The 25,317-nt window shown below is 35.7% G+C and overlaps 1 protein-coding gene and 1 long non-coding RNA gene across 2 annotated transcripts; one reads left to right on the forward strand and one right to left on the reverse strand.

The window, feature by feature from the left end:
• Positions 1–1,200: 1,200 nt before the first annotated feature.
• Positions 1,201–17,858, reverse strand: LOC120346264 (uncharacterized). The gene is made up of 10 exons (XM_039415968.2): positions 17,743–17,858; positions 17,127–17,315; positions 16,333–16,452; positions 6,624–6,806; positions 5,591–5,713; positions 4,673–4,852; positions 3,298–3,420; positions 2,994–3,074; positions 2,046–2,120; positions 1,201–1,875 (listed from the first exon to the last, which is right to left on the reverse strand). The coding sequence occupies exons 1-10, from the start codon at positions 17,786–17,788 to the stop codon at positions 1,868–1,870; spliced, it is 1,128 nt and encodes a 375-aa protein (XP_039271902.2). The 5' UTR covers positions 17,789–17,858; the 3' UTR covers positions 1,201–1,867.
• On the forward strand, positions 8,936–10,153 carry LOC144425907 (uncharacterized). The gene is made up of 3 exons (XR_013477719.1): positions 8,936–9,119; positions 9,655–9,726; positions 9,815–10,153. It is a non-coding gene; the product is annotated as an uncharacterized LOC144425907 (long non-coding RNA).
• Positions 17,859–25,317: the final 7,459 nt, after the last annotated feature.

Raw genomic sequence — 25,317 nt, forward strand, 5'->3', positions numbered from 1 at the left:
AAAATAAATGCCCTAATATTGGGAACCTTTGTTGATTGACGTAGTGTTTGTAAAAAAGTAAATGGAACGACTTTTTATCACTTTGTAAGGCGCTCCAGAAGTATATGTATCAATATGGAGGTATAGAGGTGTTTGTACGTCAATAAGGCGACAACAGTCACTTGTTGTTGCGCGAATATTTGCCGCTTAGAGGCATAATGTCTCAAATTTGTATTTGTAGCACGCACTGGGTGAATAAAAGCCCTGAATATTGGAAATCTTTGTTGATTGACGCATCGTTTGTAAAATAGTAAATGGAATGGCTTTTTATTACTTTTTAAGGCGCTCCAAAAGTATGTGTACCAATATGAAGGTATATAATTTTGTTCGCCTACTTTACATCAAGTTGTGTAAAGGGACGGAAGCCTACGGGCAGGGGATATATATATTAACTTGGCTAACACAGACAGTCCCTGAACTCGTGTTAAAACTAAAATTAAAAAAAATCGGAATAAAATTAAGAGCTAACCCTAACCTAGTACACATACTGCGGGAGTACCCTTTTTAATGTGTTTGCTTAATTATAGTTGATTGAACCGAGGTCTTCCATTCCATGGTATTATATACCATCCACCATTTTTTTCTTCCTGCAGGAGTGAACAAGCAATTTCTATCTCTACTTTTCATGCTCAAAATATTTTTCACAGAACCAATATAACTATATATATATACTTCTTGTTCATTGAACATACAAAATTCATTCTTGTGAATATCTGTTTTTGGAAAAACTGCTAACTTACTTTAACAAAACAACATTTTTGCAAATTCCATTCTTGTAAAAGTTTTTATCGTATAGTCACGCCTTCGTAAAAGTTCGCATGTGTCTGACTATAGTCTGCAAAGAGTCCCGCTCGCAAAGCTACATTTTTGCATTTTCCATTCTTGCAAAAGTCTCTTCTCGCATACACACTTTTACTGATCACAGGCTCGCAAAACTATATATTCTGACAAGTATTTGGTATTGCAATACAATAAAACTAACAATTATCAAACTCTGAAAGGGCGATATATATCCTTCAGTACAACTCCGCAATTTGAAGCCGTTAAGGTCTGTCTATTCACGATCTTGCCAAATTTCATTTACACCTCAGTGCTTCTTGTCACGAGATAAAACTTTTCGAGTATGTGATATTCCATTTATACAGATTGAATACATAAAAACCACAGAGGTAATATATATAATATAACTACATTTTAATCAAACTCATCACTACAGCTTATCGTATACATTTTTTTGAAAAAGTTTTTTGAGGCGATTTTATGGGAACATTTTTCAAATAAAAGTTATTTTTCATAGCTTTGATAAAATTGAACGCAAATATATTTTTACGTAATGCAAGGGATCGATGCTCTAGTTTAGTATATCTATGGGACACGAATTCAAATGACTATCAGAAAGCTGAAGAAATTCTTCAGAAAATGTTTATGAAATGGTGTTGTACCGAACGTCATATGAAGGTAAGTCAGTAAATTGAAAGAAGAAAACGCAAAATCTAGAGATAAATAGCGGGCCCGTTGGACTCACAAAATATTCGAAAAAAGTAATGCCTTTCGTGACTTCTTCTGTTTTAAATAGTAACAACCTGAAATCGATTGCCCTATTAGTTGAAGAGAAAATAGATTATCCACGGCCCCGACAAAAATCTCAACAACAACATCAACAACATTTTACCAATACAATTGAAAGTTACATCTCGTGTCTAATAATGCTCTGGCGACCATAGATTGTTATTCAAATCCCAATATAATATATGTAAGTTACACGATTATATAACATTTCTTCTTCGAAAGCCGTGTAGATATATCTCTTTAAATTGATGATCTGTTATCAACAAGCTGAAAATAATAGTTTTGTTTCAATTAAAATGGCTCTATTTTTTAAAGCTGCTGATTGAATCTATATGGATTTGGAATAAAAAAAATCAACGATTACTTACATACAGATTGCTCGAATAGGAGCTTTAAAAACATTGCTGTATCATTATTATAAAATGAATATTACTTACCGCGGTTGCACATAGGCCCAACATATCCAGAGTCACACGTACAAGTGCCGGCGGAATAAGTTCCATGAAGACAATCTGTTACGATGGAAAATATTTGTTTTAAATTTTTTCTTTGAAACCTAAGTTTTAAATTATTCGAAATTGATGATATAGAAGAATGGGATTGATGTTAAAATATATGTGAAGAGGAAATTAAATACTTCAACTTCTCTACTACGACAAAAACTATAATGTGAATAGTGTGTAAAAATAGTTTGCCGATTTATTTAGGGACACTAGACTGTATACTACAAAATCTTCTTTCGTAATATTTGTTTTCAATAGTCATGCCGATCTCGCGACATTTGTATAATTGTGTAGTGTAGTAGCTCTGTAGTGAGGTATTTGGACAGATATCTTAAAACTAAAAAAGACTGATATTGTGAATTAATGATGGTTTGCTTCTATCCGTTTCCATCCGTTACGATATACACTGTAACTTTTTCAATATGTCGCTATAACCTTCATCGGGAGTTTTTATATATTCCCAACTCTGTCATTAATGCTTTTGACTTTTTTGTTTGGGAAGCAATTATTCACCATAATTTTTTTTATATACCTTCTGTTTGGAGTGATGATCATATAAATTGATTAATTGTGAGTAAATTGGGATAGACTTGTCACTTATGTCCATTACCACAACAATAAATTCTCTGTAACAAAGTCAATTTGCAAAGGTCTATTTTTAATCGGGATTTTCAAGTGTTTCGAGGTATAACCAAACATTAAATCACTCTACAGTAGACTCTAGCTAGAGCAACTCCGTAATTCATAGTTGTGTGGTAACTCATATTTTTATAAAGTATATATATTTCTATAATTTGTTTATATAAATTTTACTACCCATCGAGAAAGACTACTGATTTTTATTGATTATAAATCAGTTGGGTGTAATAGCATAAAACTTACATGTGTCACATGCCGCCTCATACCAATTTGCATTGCAGGCACAAAGGCTAGGAGAAGAACTGACGACTCCGTTCACACAATCTAAAATAATAATATTTACAATCCTGTACTACGATAAATGTACGTGGAATTATTATGAACTTGACATTTGAATCTAAGCACAAACTACATCAATTTAAAATTTTTGTCCAACTAATGTCATTTAGTAAATAGCTTTTCTATTTACCAACACTGTTATGTCATTCATTATGCTTCTTGAAAAAACGCGACAAACAATTTGTAAATGAGGAAACGTGATATTTACCGTCAAAAGTAAACCCATCGCCAGATCCCGAGCTAATAGTAGTCACACCATTGTTAGTGCTTCCTATAAATGCGTTGGGCGGTCCCACCAGTTTCCTGAGAAGTACTCGACCTCCAGTGGCGGCTGAAAATGAGTAATTTCAAACTTCAAGTCGGAAGAAAAGAATGCAACAGAACCCTCAAAAGCATCGCTAATCTTGTATTAATATATATATCTATTATAATAAATAGGATCAATATACCTTGACCAAATTTGTACAAAATTTGATACTTGTAGAATAACAATATATATATATATATATCCTAGAGAAGGGGTCGGCAACCTTAGGCTCGCAGGCCAGATCCGGCCCGCGGATCCGAGTGAAATAATCCGGCCCGTGACACTGCATTATAGTATAACAAAACGGCTGTTTTGACGATTGTATTTTTTACGTAACAGAATTTATTGTGAGACACGTGTAGACTAAATTATATTATAACCCAACAAGCATATAATTCAAATTCACAATTGATTGTTTCATGAAACTATAATTTACCTATAATTAGACAAATGGCAACAAAACGCAGAAAGTTGATGTTAAGTGCAACCGTTCAATGGCGCAGAAAATATTCAGAAGGAATTTTTGAGATGCAATGTAATCCGGAAATAATCTATGTTCTTTTCGAGAGATGTCTCACTACTTGATTTTCATAAAAAGTATCTTCTTGGAAAAAAACTCTACTCTAATTTGACATATCATGCGAAAAAAATTCACATCGATGTTTGAATGTACATATGAATGCGAACAATTATTTACGATAATGAACATTACAGCGAACAAGCTTAGAACTCGAATTAGTGGTTCACATTCATAAAAATGTTTTAATCGTGGCTTCATCCAGTGACCCATTTAGAAAATGTTTCCCATTTAGTGATGTCGAAAACGTATCAAGCATGATGCAACAAGGGTGTCACATTAAATGTCATTCGTAATTTTTTTTTAAGTAAGACGACTAAGTTTAGTTCACGAGTCGTCGCATTCTTCGCGCCCTGCTTAAAATTTAAATCTCTGATTTGTGTGAAAAAATTATGATTTATCGGCAATCTGTTGGGTTTTAAACTCTTTAAAAATATGTGTGGCTCGCCAAGACTTGCAACCCTTAATTTTGGCCCGTGAGCGACAAATGTTGCCGACTCCTGTCCTAGATGTTTCTCGATGATTTAATTAGTGAAATGTATGTTCATGAATAACTGAATTCGAAAAACCCACCAAGTTATTTCGCTTTCGGGTATGAAGATTCTTAAAAGCGAGTGGATACAATTTAGATTATACAAAACGCAAAATGAAGTTTTCAACCGCAATGCCGCGAGGACGGGAAAACAAAATGATGTTTACCTTCGATTTGTCCTTTGTGTATTGCTGCTATGCATACTTGCGAATCCTCGGTGTATTCTCCTGTACCTTTAATATCATTATAGTTGTGTTGGTCGCAATCAGACGGACATAAAAAATCTGTTACTGTCGTTGTGACGCCTAAATCTCCAAATGTCAATATGCAACCCATCGGTATAGTAGCTGAAACAAATATTATCAAAATGATGACAAAATATTTTCGATATAGAATACCACGAATGTTTGGCATGTAATTTGTTGATGGGTCGAGTGCAATTCGAAATTAAAACTAAACTAGAAATTATCTATTTACGAAAGGTTTATAATTCCTAATCTCTTTTTCATACATTGGCTACGGTATTGATATAACAGTGATGTGAAAAACACAACCACACCAATACTCTCTATAATTTTTTTTATAACGACGTCTCTTTATCTCCTTTATTAATCACGTTTGTTGAGATGTCAGCACATTAAAGATATATTCTGATAAAGACGCCTTCAACCAACCAACCACCAAGGGTGCACTGCACCACAGTGCGGGTATGTTCTATCTTGGTTTCCGTATTTGTGCATCTCTTTAATTTATTTCATGATTGTTGCGTTTGCAACACAATACCTGGTCGTTATAGCATTAAAATTGGCCATGTTAATAAAGCAGGCAACATATCTGGAGTTCAACCTCCACGACCATCGAATCACCCAGGAAGGTATAAATTGAGAAAGATTCTGGTACATCCATTTATAATGGCTCCCTGCGTAATAATTGTTGTGTGTCCACAGGAAAATGCGAAAAACCAAACTAAAACATGTAACAGCCGCCATCAAAGACATTCGTAAATGACGAATCCGTCCATTTACTCACCCGAAATAAATTTGGCAGTATAATATCAAAATATATTAGGAAAATGTATTACTTACTGGCAAACTGGAAACCAGGATAAAATGCATCCCACAGTTGTGATGTGATGCCATTGGCTGTATCTGCAGGGTAGGTTCCGAGTCCTCGTGTTTTTATAACAATCACTTGGGTATCTGAAGTAGCTTTGAATAAAATATGTATTTATGTTAGAAATGACCTCCTCGGCAACTGGACAAGACTGCTTCCATATTACAACTATTGTGCAAGGCTTATAATTTTTAAATGTCGAACTCCCTGTGTAGCATTTTATACGTGTATTCCGTGTTTAGTCAGATTTACATCGATAAAATGAGTATAATATTAGCTTGTTCTTATTATTCTTTTTTCTTAATCTTTCGTATATATATATATATTTATGGCAGCAATTGTCACCAAACAACATTCCGTACCATGAATTAGCTCTTATCGTATCTTTCATTTCATTGTTTGCAAACTAATTACTTAATTTTTTGCCGGAAGCAATTTATTTTTCGGGCCAAAATACAGTGAATTCATATAGGACTTGTGAGGTTGCTAATCATCGTATTCATTTACCTAATGTTTTATAACTCTAAGCCTAAGTAAACCGATGACGGTACGCTCGCTCTAGTTTTTACCATTTTGTCGGGACATTGATATCATGTAGAAAATAGTTCTGGTTAGTTGCCATCGATTAAAATATATATATAAATTCTTAGAGCTTTTGGCTGTCGTATGTTGAATTCCATGTAAAAACAATGGATGTAGACACAATCAATGTAGCGATCAAAATATATGTCTTTTTAGGGTCGAGAAATTTTGCACTGGTCTGCCCATTTAGGAATTCTACTTTTATTCAATTCAACACGTGTAATTCTGCTATGATTTTTCAGTCGAAAATTGGTATTAAATAACAACAAATAGGATTTTGCCACGCCAGCCAGTAAAATTTTATCCCACTAATTTTTCATAAATTAAAAGGTAACGTATTTCATACAGTTTGTACGTATGAGTTGAATTCTCCTCAGTTAAACAGATTCTACATTTTTCACCATGAATATACTTCCCACGTACATGTGGTCGGGACTTGACCATCCAGTACAGCTGCAGCACAAATTTGTGAATCTCTTGTGTATTCAGAAGTCCCCCAAACATCGTCAGAATGACTTTCACAATTATTTCCACAATTATGAACAAACACGTTGGGTTCATAATCTTCTACACTAAAAAAACAACTTGCTGGAACAGTCGAAGGATCTAGATATAAAAATGAATAATTATGTGTGTAATGATCAAGTATTAATCTGCTGTTAGGTATCTGACCGATATATGCAATCAGATTTTCGGAAGACAATGCTGTAGAACCAGTTCAGGTATGGTCTGACGACCAATGAGTTACATCAAGGTAAAACATGGCAGTTTTAATCTAGATTGCCAACGTTGTTTAGCCAAATACATTTTATTCCAACGTTGGATCGGTTTACTTTCTCATTATCGCTCTCCACTTTACAGTGAGGCAGAAAATTATGGTTATCTGCTGCCCATAAATAACTGGGTACCGTTCTGGGTTCTTTAAGTATGATAGGAAGTATGATTGTACCCAAAAGTTGTGTTCTATTTGAAACATTTTTCGAATGACCTATTCAGCATTGTAGACAAACTGTCATCCCTTGTCAATCACTCACTTGGTTTTCAGCTAAATCTCACTTTCTGATATCAGAACATGTCGATAGCCAAAATAATGTCTACAAGGCACAGCACATCCGAAGAACTCTTACCGAGACATTTCCACTCAGTAAAAGTGCATGCATGACATTTCCAAATATGGTACAATCGCCCGGCCCGTATTGGTTGGAAGACAAAGATGAAAGACCACAAACAGTGAATGCGGAGTTACGTGGCGTGCTGAATAAGTTCTGAACATCACTTAAACGCTATAGAGCATGGGTCACCAACCTTCTCGAAGCAGAGGGCTACTTTCTGGGTACAGATTGTGCCTATGGCTACCAGTTCAATGTACACTTCTGAAAAAGTCAGTTTGCTCGATTAAGCTTCAATTATTGACAATTACTGGTATTTAGTTAGGTAGAGACACTGATAAACTTTAGGATTCTTTAGGAAATCAAACGATTATCACAACGTTGCAATAAATTTCTATCAATGACACTTGCATTTTTAAACTGAGTGTTTTAAATTGATTTTGAAGTGATCACTACTATAATATCCTAAGAAACCACATTAATGTACCTGTACATTACTCTGCACAAGCCTAAGATAAAATGAACTTAACAGTTGTGCTACCAAACTTTACAGGTGTTGTACTGCGGCGCGTAACTTGACACTTTAACTTTGAGCGAGACTTGCAGATCATCAAAAAGGCGTGTTTCGTGTTTGTTCCTGATGAAGTACATGTCAAAAAGTGTTGATTCACAAAGATAGGTTGAACTAAACAATAGTCTCGTAAAATAGGATTGCTGTATGATTTGAATCGCAAGCTTTTTCTGCACGTACTGCGCTGACCTGTGGAAAGTTAGCGCGGTAGATTGCGTGATATCAATCCGCTTTGCCGTCGCTACCATCGTCCAGCAGATGAGACAATTTAGAAACACGCAGGCTGTTTTCACGGGAGTTGAATATAAATCCACCTTCCATTCATTGTGAAAATGGTTGATTCCCTATCGATTTCCTGCCACTGTTCTTTGGAATCAATAATTGCATTATTGCTACACCACAAACCAACGGACAAGAAACAAGAGAGCTATGCTCAAATATATGGACACGTAGAGTCACATAATTTTGATGACGTCATAGCGGAAAAAAAAGTAAAAGCCTTCTGGAGAAAATTTTTATCTTTAACCAATAAAAATTTCAAAGCAATTGGTCCAGTATTCGAAGAGAAAAGCGACTTTTTAAAAACGTGTCAAGCGGTACTGAGTTAGCAGTCAGGCAGCATCTTACCTGTACACTGTAGGCCATATACGGTAATTGATCACAGAACAGTTGTTCCCTTGCAAATTTTATGTTGTTTACACTTTAGGACAGATAATTGATCACAGAACAATTCTTCCCTTTCAAATTTTATGTTGTTTCCAGTAGACTCTCATCAAAATAAACAAATATAGTAGGCTACAAGTGCTACAACGCTTGCATTACTGCACTGGTAGGACCGTGAAAGACGGTACCGGCACCAGTACCAGGATCGTACTTACGTACTGAGCTACCAGTACCGGTACCGAACCTGTAGGTCTGATATTCCGTTCCGCATACGATAGGCTATAAAACTTGCATTGCAGCATTAGTAATACCGCGGAAGGAATAAGTCAATTTCACTGCGTTACGGTACCTGTATGGCAACCAATGACATTAAACAACATGATGCGCAACTCCGGCATTTTTGTCCGAAGATCGTATTCGATAGCACGCTCCAATGCACATACTTGACGAGACGAAAACGAGCGGATGTGTGCTGCTTTCGAGGCGTAGCACGAATGGTGTTCGTGCCTGCTTTGACAGTTGTTGTCGATTTTAATGATATTTTTGAAAGTTGGGGTAAAAAGAAATCGGTAAAAGGTAAGGTGAATACTATTGTTGTATATCACACCCGGGAATCGCACTGTTAAGTACATGTGGGAAAGCCAGCCTTTGTCAAATACTACGAAGTTATTAATTCAGTACGGTACGTAGTTGCCCATTTGCCTAAATTACATATTTACTTACCCCTTATGGTTTCAAATAGTTCATGCACCTCCAGTTAGATTTTTTTAATCAGTGAGGATATATACTCATTGTTGATTGTTGCTCATTGTAACATACTATTGCGCGTTCACTTTTATTTGCGTATTGAATCAAAGTGTTAACAAGTTCACCTAACATTTCACTCATACCGGTCTATATTGTATAGTCTGATTTCTCAAGTATTTGGAGCCACGAATGCTTGTAATTTTCTGACTAAACCCTTTTATTAGTTGGTTTATATACCAAATTCAGTAAAATATTTTTTACATAAAACATGAGATATTGGATTTATTAGCTTTTCCATTCTAAATCATATAGACTGCTTTATTTATTCTTAACGAAAATTAATAAATCTCCTCTCTTTCTTCAGATGTGAAAGTTGTGGACAAACCTGTCTAAGCATTGTGAGACTCTTGCAGTACAAGAGGCAATAGCAGAAATAGTAAGTATATCAATCAAGAAATTAAGCCGACATAAAGCAAAACTTTCAACTATTCGTCTAATCTCAATTTCCTATTATTTATTCACAGGACAACTATAGCAGACGGGGAGATATCAGAAGTCTGGCGACATATCAGTGACAGTGTGATTCCAAGAAATATAATGTTTGCAATAGAAAAACAACCTATGGAGGCATGCAAAGACATTTGACCCTCCGGTAGAGTTGTTTATGGCCCCCGCATTCTGCAGGGCTTGAGGAAAATAACTAAAAATTCCAAAGCGTAAGATTGCATAAGCGGTCTTATTTGTAAAAAGGCACAAAACACGCCAGACATACTTAAAACAGCTTTGGAAATGAGGATTACGGGTACCTCACTGCACCTGTGTTATATTTGGTTCATCAACTTTTGGTAGTACTATAGAAGAAATTCCGGAAGGGGTATAATCATCATTCATGATAAAACACTATCATATATTTTTTGAACAACTTCAATCTAGACCAGGGATCTCAAACTCGCGGCCCCAGAGAACTTCCAGTGCGGCCCTCGAACGCTTAACAATAATTGTAATAGTATTTTGGAAGTTTTTTTTTTATCTAAATGTCATAGATTTTTCAAACCTTCTAGAGTGAAACTGATTATTCACACAGAAAACAATTTACTGAAAGTAGTTTTGGAATATTAATTTTTTTTGTCCACATTTTGACCCATTTAAGAATACACATCAAGCTAGCAAAAGAATACTTGAATAAAACACTTGAGTAATTAAATTAAACGCAAAGTACATGAAGAAGGTGGCATTTTCGAAGAAAATGAGAGTTGTAACATTTCTGCTCTTCACAAAATTCTGAAGCACATTGTTTAATTTGTCATATTTCCATCAATACAATCAAAAAACACAATAAGCTCAGCAGTCAATATGACAAATTCGAAGACCAACTTCGAACAGAAAATTTCCATGCGTTTGTATATTAATATAATTATACAACGACTTAGTTACTAAAAATCAATATCAATAATAATTCAAGCAATCCTATGGCACGCAATGTAGTGCGAAATGTCTTGTCGAAAAAATCTGTCATTTGTTTTTTTACTGATCTATACATGAAATGATAAAAGTAGCTTTTTTGCATTACTGGAATTAATTAAACAGTCGTAAAGATCCAGATAAACCCATGATCATGTGGCCTCGTTAGTTAGAGTTGGTACTATAAAATCATTTCGAACTGGCCTTAGTATGCTGGTGACACAAAAAAGATGCCAAACGCCAGGACAAATGTAATTATTAAAACATTGAGTTTATACTGTAGTATTTTTGTTAATTTTAGGTTCATATATTTAGATTAAGTTATTTTTAGTGTATGTATTATTCTTTCCTTATTCAAAGCTTGTTCAAAAATGATTTTGATGGTTGTAAAGAGAATTTTACGATTTTTTATAATAAATACTGTAACTTGCAAATGTTGCAATAATAGTGGAATGCAAATATTAATATGTAATTGCATTTGAAATTGAAGAAAATAATAAAACTCAATCCAACTGTTTAGTTGCATCACAATATATGTCACAAACTAAAACTATCTTAAAAATATCTTTTAAGTATACATTATCAAAAACTGTTTGCGGCTCTTTTTACAATTTTCAAAATGCAATGCGGCTCTCGAAAACCCATGAGTTTGACACCACTGATCTATTCTAGACGATTCAAGCATTGCTTTGGGAAATTTTATCACTTCAATTAAATTGAAATAATCTCGCTATATTAAATACAAAATCGTTGCTATCATAAAAGTAAACTAATTCAGCCACTCGAAATATATTGGCCTTCACAAAGCAATGGAGGCAAAATTGAGAGTTCATGAGCTATGAACATTTGTTCTTTTCTTTGTCTTGAACTTTTCATACTCCACAGCCCCTATTGATTTTTTTAATTTTAATTACCATGTGATGGTCATACATATCTTTAACTTGTATTTTCTGTCATGATGTATTATCTCAATGTGTCAAACTATTAATTAGTGTGCATATTTTGCTTCCAGATGGCATAAATGTATTGTCATGTTTATTACCTCAGCTTGGAGTATTGACAAGAAAAAGGTGCCAGTAAATTAGGTAAAAAAATTTTCAACTAATTGTTATAATCAGAATTCACAATCAATAGGAATTATAAACAGCCAACAATCAGTGAGAATTATATGCGAAATCCCTCAGAATAAATTTGTCTAAAATCGTAGGAATGCAAAAAATATAGGTAGTTTCCATCCACACAAGCATTTCAAGAAGACTTGCTCGAGCCAAACTAAATGAGCATCGTCAGGTGATCGGTAAGGCTGCAAGTTGAATTCAGCCCTGCAACTTCCTGCATAGAAGATAATATTAATTAGTGGGCTATGAGCTAAATTCCTAAATTTAAACAAACCTATCTACGATGCATTATGTACCAGCAATGTTACCTACGATTAACTGAATATGTAATAAGTCTAATAAATTCACCTACAAAAGCAAGTTCGATAGGTGCAAACTTTGTGTTATGGAATTGTATCGCAGCACAGTTTTGTATGACACCCTCTTTAAATGAAATTTCAATGATTAAGCGCAAACATTAAAATTACTAACTTTGAACTTTATCATTATCTGCAAAATGTTCCACACAAATCTTTCCGATATCGCGTTTGTAATCTTCTCTGATAAAAAAAAACGTCTATGATGTCCAGAATTGCTCTTTACAGCTTGCCTGTTATTCCCGCTTTCCAAGTAAGCAAAACTTCTTAGATATAGAGATTATTATGTTTCGTTACAGGCGCAAAAAGGCAGGTACTGCACGTAAAAACGACGCCCAGTAGCAAAAGCGAGAGGAAAACGGACGCGAAAGGCGACGAGAAATATGTGCATTGGAGCGTATCATGAAATATAATGTTTCGCCTGTAGTCTTATGGAGTGACGTCAGAGTTGCCTATCATGTTGTTTAATGTCATTGATGGCAACTTACCAGTACCGACCTACAGTAGCTGTAGTACTGAGCAAGACAAACGATCGCGAAACCGCTTGAAATAAGTGTAAAACAGTGTTCCCATGAGTAAAAATAAATACCGCAAAATTTTTTATGAAATATCATATCTCATAGGATTCATATAAAATTTAAGAATAAACAAAAGTAATAGCCTTCTAGCGAAAAAATTAATCTTTAACCACTGAAAATTTCAAAGCAATTGGTCCAGTATTCGAAGAGAAAAGCGACTTTTTAAAAACGTGTCAAAGAACAAGAACAAGAGAGCAATGCTCAAATATATGGACACGCAGAACAATTCCCCAAAAATCATATGCGGTGACCAACAACTAACATACCGGCGGTGACTTACCAGTACCTGTATCGGGGTACCGTGACGGTACAGGGACTGTCATAGATATTTTAGGTCCTGTGACAATTGAAACATCAGTTGAAATATCTCGTGATATGAGTCAATTATGTACCATATTATCGGATCAGGTACCGAACCACAGTCAAACATTTCAGATAAAAACGTTACTAAATAACATGCGTCAACTTAACACCAGCCGAATCGGGGTACAATTTTTGGTACAGTGACTGTCATAGCCGTTTAGGGCTGATGGACAATTCGACTACACGGACAACTCACCAGGCCTAGGGTGGTGTAGCTAGTCTGCGGACAATTTCATTCAAACCGCTATAAAACAAAAACCAATATATCTAACCCGTTAATTTTTTCATCGTGGGTGCATTGGCGGCATTTATTCTACACGCTAAACCTCGTATTAACTTTCTACGACAAAGGGTTGAAGCTATACAAATCCCCAAAGTACGGCACTCGAAAGACGTATTTGCGACCGAACGACCAGTGTGCGACCACGGATTTCAAGCCTTGATCATCGTTTATGCTGCGTCGAGACTATCGCATACGCAGCCATACAGCAATCAAACAGACAAAACACGGTGGTCGCAAATTGGTTGACAATTGTTGGTCTTGTGACAGCGTGGAAACATTGGGCTTCTAATTGCATTTCTGACCGTCATATATTTCAAGAACACGGTTATTTCGAACAAAACTCGTTAAATTATAAACAAAGCACCACATCACAGCAATCAAACAGACGAAAACACGGTGGCCGCAAATTGGTTGACAAAGATATTATCGACGTATCGGAAATGCACACCCCCTATTCCCCCTCCTTCAAATGTAGAAACGCGAAACTTTCAAATATGGTTAAAAGAAACACAACTCTACCCACCTGCCAAGTTTCATCTTTTATTTCTCATATTTGTATGGATTTTCAAGCTTTTGACAGCTACGAGTTAGTTCAGTGTCACCGCGCTGTGTTACGGTACCAGAACTCCTGTCTTGTGACAGCGTGAATTGAAATTGCAAGATGGTCCGTTGGACACAAAATGGCGTCCGATATCCGCAGAACGTTTAGTGACGTCATAGCAAACAAAAACAAATCTTACAGAGCTAACAGAAATATTTGAAATAAATAAAAGTAATAGCCTTCTGGAGAAAAATTACATCTTCAACCACTGAAAATTTCAAAGCAATTAGTCCAGTAATCAAAGAGAAAAGCGACTTTTTAAAAACGTGTCAAAGAACAAGAACAACAACAACAACATAATATTGAAACGATCGTTATGTCCACTACGTGTCCAACAACAACAACAACATAATAGTGAAACGATCGTTATGTCCACTACGTGTCCAAAAAACGGAGTCGCAGTTCTTAACACTTCATGGCAGCTCCTGCAACGAACGAACGGATGGCAGCTCTTGACATGGTTTATGACGCTATTACCGGTATAGTCACAGTGTCATGTACCAGATTTTAGTGTATCATGCAAAATTATATCTACTTAAATGTGAAACCCAACCCCAAATTCATCATACCAGTATCCATAAAAAAATGTTCCAACTTATCCAATATTTGTCACCTTCAGGGGCAGCCTTGTCTCTACGGCCGAGCTGCCGTGGTTACGGCAGCAAAATTATACGTGCACAAGCTTTTCAATGTGCTGCCGCGGTAACGACAGCTCTACATTGGTTGGTACGTGGCAGCTAAAAAGTCAGTCGCCGTGGGTTTGGCTTGGCCAGGGTGTGGGAATACCGCCATGGGTTTGTGGCAGCTTTAGACGCCACAGAATACTTGAAACTGCACTTGAAAAAACGCGAGTTCGTGGAAGATGATATCTGTGTGATGCCATAATTGGAAGACTTTAAGTGCTTACTTATAAGCGGCATTATTAAACTTATTTTGGAACAGACCTGCGAGCGACTCATGTGGTCTTCACGGGCGACTTGGTGCCCGCGGGCAACGGGTTGGTGACCCCTGCTATAGAGCATTTGATCGAGATGACCCTGTGGTTCCAGCAAAACAAGACCACCCACCACACATCAAAGTACACGTCATTTATCAAACATGTCCTCCAGATTTTTATGAAAACAATCGTCAATCAATAGGCTAATTCAAGACTATAAATCCAAAAAAAAATCAAGGGCATGCCTATACAGGAGTGCATGTGAGTAATTAATAATTTTGTGCAACGAATGCAAATATGTCTCCAACGCCGAGGAGGTCATTTGGAAAATATTCTAGTTAACATAACTTCTGTGCAACTCGTCGAGGTTCTTGAAAACAGTGGTCACAAGCATACAAAACAGAAGTTCAAGTGTCAAGAAAAATTCACTGTATTTTCATATAAGAAATTTACGAATTCTGTTTATTTGGGGACACCCAATATATATATATATATATATATACATATGTATTTATATACTTTAAACCAGTGGTCGGCAAACTTTATGTAGTTGCGGGCCAAATATCATATTTCCGGTAGCCTGCCTGCCTGCTGCATGAACTACCGCCTGCAACCAATAGGCAAATAAAACTTCAGATTTTGGCGCACATGCACCTTGCTGTGTTGAAAGCCTGCCACAATGAGACGTGTATGTGGCCTTTTTAATACATTTTCAAACATTACATTGCTTTTATTAACTCATTATCAATGTGAAGAATAACGTCTTTTCTGTGTCACCGCCAAAGCGTTAAAATCAAATGCCAACTGCTTTGCCCCGCAGCGCGTCGTCCTAATGACGATTTTACAAACGAGTACGAAATTTATTCAAGCATTTTTAAATGTCCTACTCTAGTCTTAAGCGTCTCTACGTTTCCCAGATATTTTAATAATTAACATAAACTTAACTTATAACTACAACCAACGACGGGACACGTTCATCAAGTAAACGACATCGAATTGATGTTACTTACTATAAAACTAGTAACGTACAGCAGCACTTGTTGCCACATGAATCCGTGAGGTGACAATGAAAAATTTATGAATATTTTTTTATGTATTTGAAGTCGGGTCGTTCGGGGGCCGCAAAAAATTAGTTCGCGTGCTGTATTTGGTCCGCGGGCCGCGGTTTGCTGACCACTGCTTCAGACTCAGGACTCAGGTATATCATGCAGGGGTGTTATGCACTAAAAAATTTCCAACATGTCCTTCATTGTGGCGCAATAATTCTCTAAGTTCTAATAAGTTCAAACCGACACACTCGTTGCCAATAAAAAAAATATGATAAATATATATTGAATTCCCTTACCCAGAAAGCTAAACGCATTAGAACTGCTACCATATGTCTGTGTTGTCACCAGGTTGGCTGTCGATCCAGTAAATGTTGAAACTGATCCAACTTTGTTTACTATGACGATCCCTCCAGTGTCTGAAATCCGAGAGTTGGCAAAATAGCAATAAACGCAAAATAACTAACTGACTTTCAAAGTTTCGAGTCAGGTCACTGCACTCCCTAGTCACGAGTCAAGTAGAGTCGCAGCAGTTACGAGTAAATAAATCGAGTGCGTGTTGGAGTATATTTGCGCGTTAACCCAACATTAATTTGAGAGTCAAACGAAGATTTAATTTTGTATCGATAACATTTACTCTGGCATGAACGCGTTTATTTTGGATATTTTCAATTATATTATATGACGTTATTTTCCTCCATTTCAGAAATTTGTTCAAAATTATCTCCAACTCCCAGTTAATCGAGTTCGAGTCGAGCATTGTCTTATTTATTGACTGTGCAACAGTCTTTAAAAAAGGTTAATACAAGTCGATTCGGGTCACTGAATAGAGCCTCCCCAATTCGGACTGCTCGATATAGGTTATTTTAACGCCATCTATTCGATTATTTATTTCACTTTCATAGCAACAGGATTGCACGATTTTCTTCAATGACACTACATTATATTGGTTTGTTCACAATTGCTGAAGAGCTATTTCAAGTCAGTTTCCATTTGTGTTAATCGGAAAATTTAATTACATGCGTTACATCAGCAGCACGACACTAAACAAAAAATGGGTAGGCCTGCAATATTATTATATTTCACGTATTACCTGTAATTTTACCATCATGAATAGCAGCGGCGCAAATAAGTGAATCGATTGTATATTGCGCTGTTCCATAAACACCGGGGACATTCCCAATGTGGCAACCTGGAGGACACACGAAGGCAAGTTCATTTCTCGAGTCGCCCTCTGCAGTTTTATCACATGCATCTGGCTGCAAACTAGGCACAGGCTGGCCTGAAAAAAATGATATGAAAATGCATATTGGCTTAAAATTAATTAGTGATATATATATATGCTAATTTATCTCCGCCATTTATTCGGGTTATATTTTATATAGATGGCAAGGAATGTATAACGAAATATGTCACAAAATATTCATCATCAATGTTAGACCAATAAAATTGCAACATACAATTCTTAGAAAAAATAAATAAACGCTACAGAGACTTATGCTTACTACATAACTTCTTTTGATGACACTCATTTTAGTTTACGGTAAGTAGTACGGTAATTTGTGAATAATATTAGACGGCATTCCACAAATATCTATGACAAATCTCGGCTCAAAAATGTATCCACCAAATTAATAGTATTTCAATTTAAAAACAGTGTTTAAACATAAAATTCTATGCATCGGGCAAAGCATTTCATTCCAACTTACCTTTTATCCTAAGAAAAAAGCAAAGCACTAAGAACGCAGTGAGCATCGTTTTTTTTTTGCAAAAATTATTATATATACTTGATTAATAATTGGGTTGCAAAATAGTATTGATAATTCTGAATAAAAATGTATTGAATAAAGTTTTTGTTTCATTATAAATTTACAGTTTATAGCTGCATTTGCTACGATAAGCACAAACGGTAACATATTTTTGGCCCACCCTGTATATATATATGACGTACAATCACAATGAATACAGATGGATATCATGCTGAAATATACATCTTACGTTTTTTACTACTGAAAAATTTATCTGGCAATCTACGCTGGCAATTTTATCTCAAAGTCCGTTTTAATTTACGATTAATAATGAAACAGGAGTATAGAGATTTTTACTATTTTGGAAACCATAAAACAGGGGTTCCCAAAGATTCGGTGTTATGGAGCCCGTTAAGAGGTTGGCTATTATTTAAGGAGCCCCACAATAAATTTATGAAAAAAATAACATACTGTTATTCACCGATTAACGTTCCCCTGAGTAACGTAAAAATACTTGGAACTAATAGATAATGTCATATCTTGCACCTTGTTGCCACAATTCTACGCTATCGTTGTAAAATTTCATTAATGCCATTTTTGCTTCGATGGACAGTTACAAAATTAGCCACGTCGGTATTCCAGTAAGTAAACAAATAGCCCACGATGCCCATAGATTTTTTTCACGAAGTCCTGGAGCTCCGTATGTAACACTTCGAGTAGCATATGAGTTGAACAGAAAACTAAAACGATGAATTTATATATTGCATAGCGTAGTGGACCGTACATATTCTAATTCCGGCGCTTGGTAACAAGCGGAAATAATATGACTTCCTCTCATTTCTCGAGCGCTTAATATGTTTAATTTCCTGGAATCAAAAAATCAAATTTTAGAGACAAGTATCATAGATGGAGCATGTTTTAATTAGGCCAATATTAACGGCCAAGATATACTTCAAATCCAAAAAAGAAAAAATTGCTTCACGTTTGTGATGAACAATATATTGTAACTGTTACGGCAGACCATATTGAAAACATCTGACACACTCAGTGTGCATAAAGAGATTTAGCGTGATCTTTGAACGTTCTTTTATTTTGAAAATTTTATTCTGATTCTTATCAGAGCATCTCAACATCCTGTTGTTTCATACTGTTGTCAGTTTCATTTAACGAAAAGCGAGAAGGATTGAAATTCCGGATATGAACGCTGTTTAAAAAGAAGCTGGATTAAACAACAAGCAGTTTATATAATGAGTCATCCACTTTCTGGAATCTATGTGACACGTCGCAAAAAGATTAAGCGTGATCTTTGAACGTTCTTTTATTTTGAAAATTTCATTCTAATTCTTATCAGAGCATCTCAACATCCTGTTGTTTCATACTGTTGTCAGTTTCATTTAACGAAAAGGGGGAAGGATTGAAATTCCGGATATGAGCGCTGTTTAAAAAAAAGCTGGAATAAACAACAAGCAATTTATATAATGAGTCATCCACTTTTTGGAATCTATGTGACACGTCGCAAAAAGGTTTAATATTGTATCCCTCCCCTTATTAAGATTAGCAAAAAACAAACTATAACTCTAGCTCCTCATTTTGTCGTGTATTTTCTTTCATTTTGGATTAGTGTTTTTCAACCACTTTCTGTTTGCGGACCCCTTATGACTTTCCCATGTAGTCACGGACCTCTACATTGCGAGAATCGTAATAAATAATAATTTTGCATGAGAAACAGATCTAAAGCAAAAATACACACACAATAGAGATATATACTTGTTGAACGTTCTCGGCACTAAATGCCCCTAAAATCAACTCTGCTAATTTCGGGCAGGGCATTACTAGCGTTTGGTCTGTCATGTAGGAAATTCAAACTCAGCTTTTAGAAACGCCACTTCGTAGGAAGCCTGAACAAAATTACCGCTTTGCTGTGGAAGATATCAACTTGCACCCATGGCTTTATTTCTTCGTTGCTAAGTATTGTATAACACTAAACAATAAACATATTTTGGTTTGATGTCATCATCAATAGCCACTTAAGTAAACCCCATACAAAGATATCTGTCAGAGCAGGCTACTGTATTTTACAGACCATAGGTGTGCTTTAAATTCTTCTTTCTCAAAAATCGATCGTGCGTATTATAAGACCGTGCGCTTAATGTATGGATCAGGTAGTTATTTATGCATTATAGCCTATTTTCGAAACCAGTACCTGTACTATAAAAACTGTTGTCTTTTAGTCAAGTGCGCCTTATATATAAACAAAACCCCAATCTAAGCATTTTATAGACGGTGCGCATTATGGGCTGTGAAATACGTTACTTTCCTCATTCAGCCATACATACTACTTGGGGTGAATTTAACGCCACAAAATTACACCATAGCTAGCTGACGATGCCACCTGAAAGAACTATCCTACTGTATGCCTTCCCCGCTGCGCAGTTAATTTGTAACTTGTTATATTACCAGGGATTCCTTATTTTAGGACTTGTCCTTATTTTTGACTTATTTTTAGCATGCGTCCTTATTTTTGGCTTGTGTATCCCTATTTTGTCTTTTTTGGACTTCATAAAGGAAACTTTGTGTTGTTTGTTTCATCGCCAAAGCTTCATTGTGGCATCATAAAAGCAACACAATCTTATTTGGAACATAAAGGGCAAGGCACAGATAGGCATGAAACATTGTTAGTGTGGCGATTCTTAGGTTTTGTCGTGGTGATGGTTATTTTAGCCTAAATTCAAAAATGAGCCTTTTTTAAACCCCTTTTCCGTGATGAGTACGGGAAAGAATTCAAAGTTAAACGAAGCTTGAAGGGTGATTGCTTCGCACACTGTGACGTCTGTAAATGTGACATTGACCTGGAGGCCATAGGAAAGCCAGCTATTTCTGCTCACAATGCAGACACTTTTTTGGGGTTCCAAATCCATGGAATCCCTGTATATCACAATAGCATATTTGGAAGTTTGATTATTGTATACCATTTCTAACACCAATGTATCAGTAATCACGTCTTCTGAGTTTGCAAAGTAACGTTCAAATATCCAAATTGCGTAATTTTCGCGGACCTCCTTGCAAATGCGTTCCAAACCACGAGGGGTTGAGAAACACCGTTGTAGAATGTAGATGGGCTGAAATTTAGGTGATATTACATTTTGAACTCGAGATGAACAACTCGAACATAACTATAGTAATCTGTAAAGATGTTAATAATGTGTCTTGCACCTCCCCAAAATATGGGTATGGTCTGTCTGGACACGTCACTGAATTTGCCGGGCCAACCCTTACGTTTCACGGTTCTTCTGCGCTAGATTTATTTTCTCATATTGAAAGTTGCCATCACTGTTTTACCAGTAATTCATTGTACTGTAGCTAATTTGAAAAGAACGCTCCATTATAAGAAGACATTAGACTTGCTAGGTATGGCAGCAGTAATGAATGCATCTTAATGAAGTTGTTCCCAGCGCTTGGTCAGTATTTGGAGTGGAAAAATAGGGACTCAATACCTGAACTAATCAAATTTTAAAGAAAGTGCAATGGAACTGTTTAAACAATTTCTTTATATAGCCTATATACTGTATATATTTAACTAAAACAAATCATCAATAATCCTTTGCAATGAGGCTTACTGTAACAATTTGGGCGGTGCTGTTGTTGTGCTGTACCGAATACGCCAGGCCAAATTTGAAAAATATTAAATATGATTGCCGCACATTTTGCCTCCGAAATGCGAACACTCCTCCCCACCGATAGATCGATCTCTTTGCTTCTTAACGGATCTTGTATTTCCAAGGAAAGTTTTTAGTCATTGTAATTTTTTGGCTTCGAGTTCCAATCCACATGCATTTTACTGTCAGTATACCCTGATCAAATTACCGAACTTTTTTTTCAGGAATTCTGATCATATTATCTTGTGCTGCCTCTAGTATTGCGTTAACTGGAGTATACTTGCACGTAATGCACTTTCAGAATTTTGTATTGTTTTCATTCAATCATGGCGCCCATAATCTTGCTCAGAGGTTAATTTTCTTTATTTGTGACTGAATGCGTCTGAATTTGCTTCGTCGAAATTCTTATAAACGGAAAAGTTAGGATTTTCTCAGAACATAGAAACGTTATATTACTTCATCATAGAATTCAAAATTTGTATAACCATATGAATGACATTATTCATTTTTGACTGTGCTCTCCTGTGCCTGCAAAGACTAGAGGGAAGGGCTGGAATAAATAAAAATATGTTTTTGTTTACCGGTGATTCGATTTTATACTCAAACCCAAGAAAATCGCATCCTTTTACAACGTCTTACTTTGCCGAAATTTAATGAAACATACTCAGAAGAAAAGACGAATAACTAAAATGCTCAAATTGTGAGAAAGAAGTAGCCTAAATCTTATTATTCCAACAGTTTTAGGAATTCATCACATTGTACTCTATATTTGTCATGGACCTTTTAAATGAATTTTTGGGCAGTTGCATAAGACTATATTGGCGGGATACTCATTGATCACCCCCAGAGCGCCAACACTTGTTTTCAATCACACTTGTTGGGGCTGTATTTCATAGATGTAATTTATATTGATATTTTTTAATTTTGTATTAAAACAAACATTTTCGAAAATAAATTTGATTGCCTAATCTCCCGAAAAAACATATAATGTAATACCAATGATATATAACAATAAATTTTACATTCATAAATTATAAGAATGATTTACTGCAAGTATAGTATCAATTGTTAGTATTAGTACCGTATCTTAAATAACAGGTAGCCTATGTGAAGTAGTAGATATTTATATCCAGGCTTCTTTGTGTTCAACAATTTTACTCAGAATCCCAGTACGAGGTTGGCAAAAAGTTTATAATGTGTGCTGGTTGACACTTTTATTCATAATTTTTCATTTCGAGAAAATTGTGGATGGACGCGAGCTCTAGCAGAAACTAAATGGTCAAATGGCTTCACAACATGGTCAGTAGTGTGCGATGCAATATTCAATCTCCTTTAGTTGGATTGAATGCGCAGTGCAGGTTGCCGTTAGATTGGTCATAATGAAAGCGGAAAAAATAGAAGTTCCGGAAATGATTTGAGCATCCTGAACATTTATAATTACTTGGAACGTAAGTACGTAATGAATCAACTAGAATCTTGATAACACGAATACAAGCTCGTAGAATTATGTGCAATTTGCTACTTCAATTTTTACTATATTGATATATAAAACACAGTTGATCAGTATACAGTTACAGCATTAGCCATTACTAATCCTAAAAATACACATGCATAATCATATAAAGACAATCAATTATAGATATATATCTCAAAATTTTCCATTTGTGATCACGTTATTTTATTTTGCCTTTTTGTATGCAATTTATCATCATTCAATCTCATGAACTCCGGACAGATATGTGGTAAAAACATTGAACAGAGTTGTATTTTTTGTTTCGTCTGCACTTTTTGAAAAAAATGTTGGGGATCGGGTTTGACGGTATGTTAGTCGTTGGATTTGACTATAGGCTGGGTTTTAAAGAGCAAAGGATTTGCCTCGTTTGCTGAGGGCAATAATTAAATGTACATACTCATTGTTAAATATTGAGTGAGTAAAGTTTGCAATTCTGTGAAGCGATTATATAAAAAAATGTATCTTGTTGTATCATACATTTGTTGACTATGTCTTCCTAAAATAATTCAATAGTCCGCTTTTTATAAAACATTGAATGATGGCTGAAATGCGATCGCGGAACCGCCATAAGGTGTGTAATGTTGAATTTTGATGGGGTCATCACCCAAATCTGTGAAGAGAAAAACAAATACCAAATCAAATTCATCACAAATTACATCGATACTTCTCAAACATGGTGCCACGATGGCCTAGCCTGGGCTGTCCAACCCGCCGGCCGCATGCGGTCCGCCTTTGGATGAGTTTATAAGCAGACTTAGTATTTCATTTAGGCCAGTGGTTCTTGAACTTTTTGAGCCGCGCCCCCCTTTGAAAAAATTTTCAAACTTCGCGCCCCCCCCCTCTTTCTGATTTGAAAAAAATGCTTTTGTGATGGACAAGTTTTTATATATTAAGATGGCGCTATAACTGAGTGTTGGTCTCATAGCGTCATTACTCAGATTGTTTAGACATAAAACGCTTCTGAGCACAACTTCGCCATTCACTGTCGTATGTATAAAGCCAAATAGTGGTTGGGCATCATACATTCTCGTTTTTCCGCTCAGTTTGCAATACCTGGTGAAGTCAAACTAATTATTAGATAAAACTAAACAAGCAATAAACCTATGCTTTAATGTATTTTCTGCTTAAACGTTTACATAAGACACGTAAATTTTCAATCAATTGTTGTCGCTAAGGCGTTTGCGATTTCATTTTGTTTAAATCTCCATTGTTTACGTCAGCGTGGTGTGTTATTTGAGCCCTAAAAATCTTGATTTCGGTGTTTATTCTTCCTATATCCGAAATTTCCCTCGACATATTCTCGACGATTATAATTACTTTTTTTGTTCTCGAATGGAACCATGACACCTCTGAGGAAAACGAGTTAGTTTTTTATTATAATCATCAGCGACGAGATGCTAAAGATAGAATAAAGAAGTGAATCCGTAGCTAAAAATTTCTGTATTGTAAAAGTGGCATTATAAAATATTACAAATAAAACGGAAAACGCCATAAGTTTTGTTTTGGGGTGGACCGCGACAGATTAAAAACACTTTCTTAGACATTGAAAATCTCATAAATTCCGTGTGCGTGCGCACACCAGTAGTCTTCTAAAACTACAGACTTGATATAAATTTTACTCCGTGGGATCGCAGACTTAGGAATATCTATAACGGTGATATCTTGAAATTAATCGAGTGGCGGCATTGCGATAGAGCGGAGTAAGAGTTGCAGCAGGACAGCTCATATGGTGAAATTGGCAAGAATACAAATCAAAACAAAATGTAATCGACATTTTTATGGTTGCGGATTACCGTGTTATTTTGGAGTACTGGTGCTTTTATCGACGCAATCGCAGATTTAATTTATCACAAATAAATGAATAAAGCAACCATTTTAAATGCGTATATCAATCATGGATTGAATATTTTATTCAACAGAAAAACCATTACATATCCGTTGAAAAAATCGGCTCTTTTAACGACTGACGTAATCTCGAGGACTGACTCAGAAGCCGTACCGCGGGGATTTCGTTTTATTGAATATGTATTTTTCATCTACTAATATATATACTTTACATGTATTTTAATTGTACTAAATTAAATATAATTTCTGGGATATTATACCAGATTTTTTTAATGACGACAACGAATTCGCATGAGTGCAATATATATATAAACTAAATATAATCGGGCAGTTGATCACACTTTATTATGTATTTTGTCGTGAGTCGCCGCGACCGCGAGTTACCTTGAACACAAATGAATTAAAATAGAGAGACATTTTGAATTATTGTAGATATTACGAGACAGAAAAATTTATTATAACACGAAAAAGCCGGTATTTTTAACGAACGCGAAGACCGTTTCAGGAGCCGTTACATGTAAA

Source organism: Styela clava, chromosome 8 (assembly GCF_964204865.1).
Source record: "Styela clava chromosome 8, kaStyClav1.hap1.2, whole genome shotgun sequence".
In the NCBI taxonomy this organism is placed as follows: domain Eukaryota; kingdom Metazoa; phylum Chordata; class Ascidiacea; order Stolidobranchia; family Styelidae; genus Styela; species Styela clava.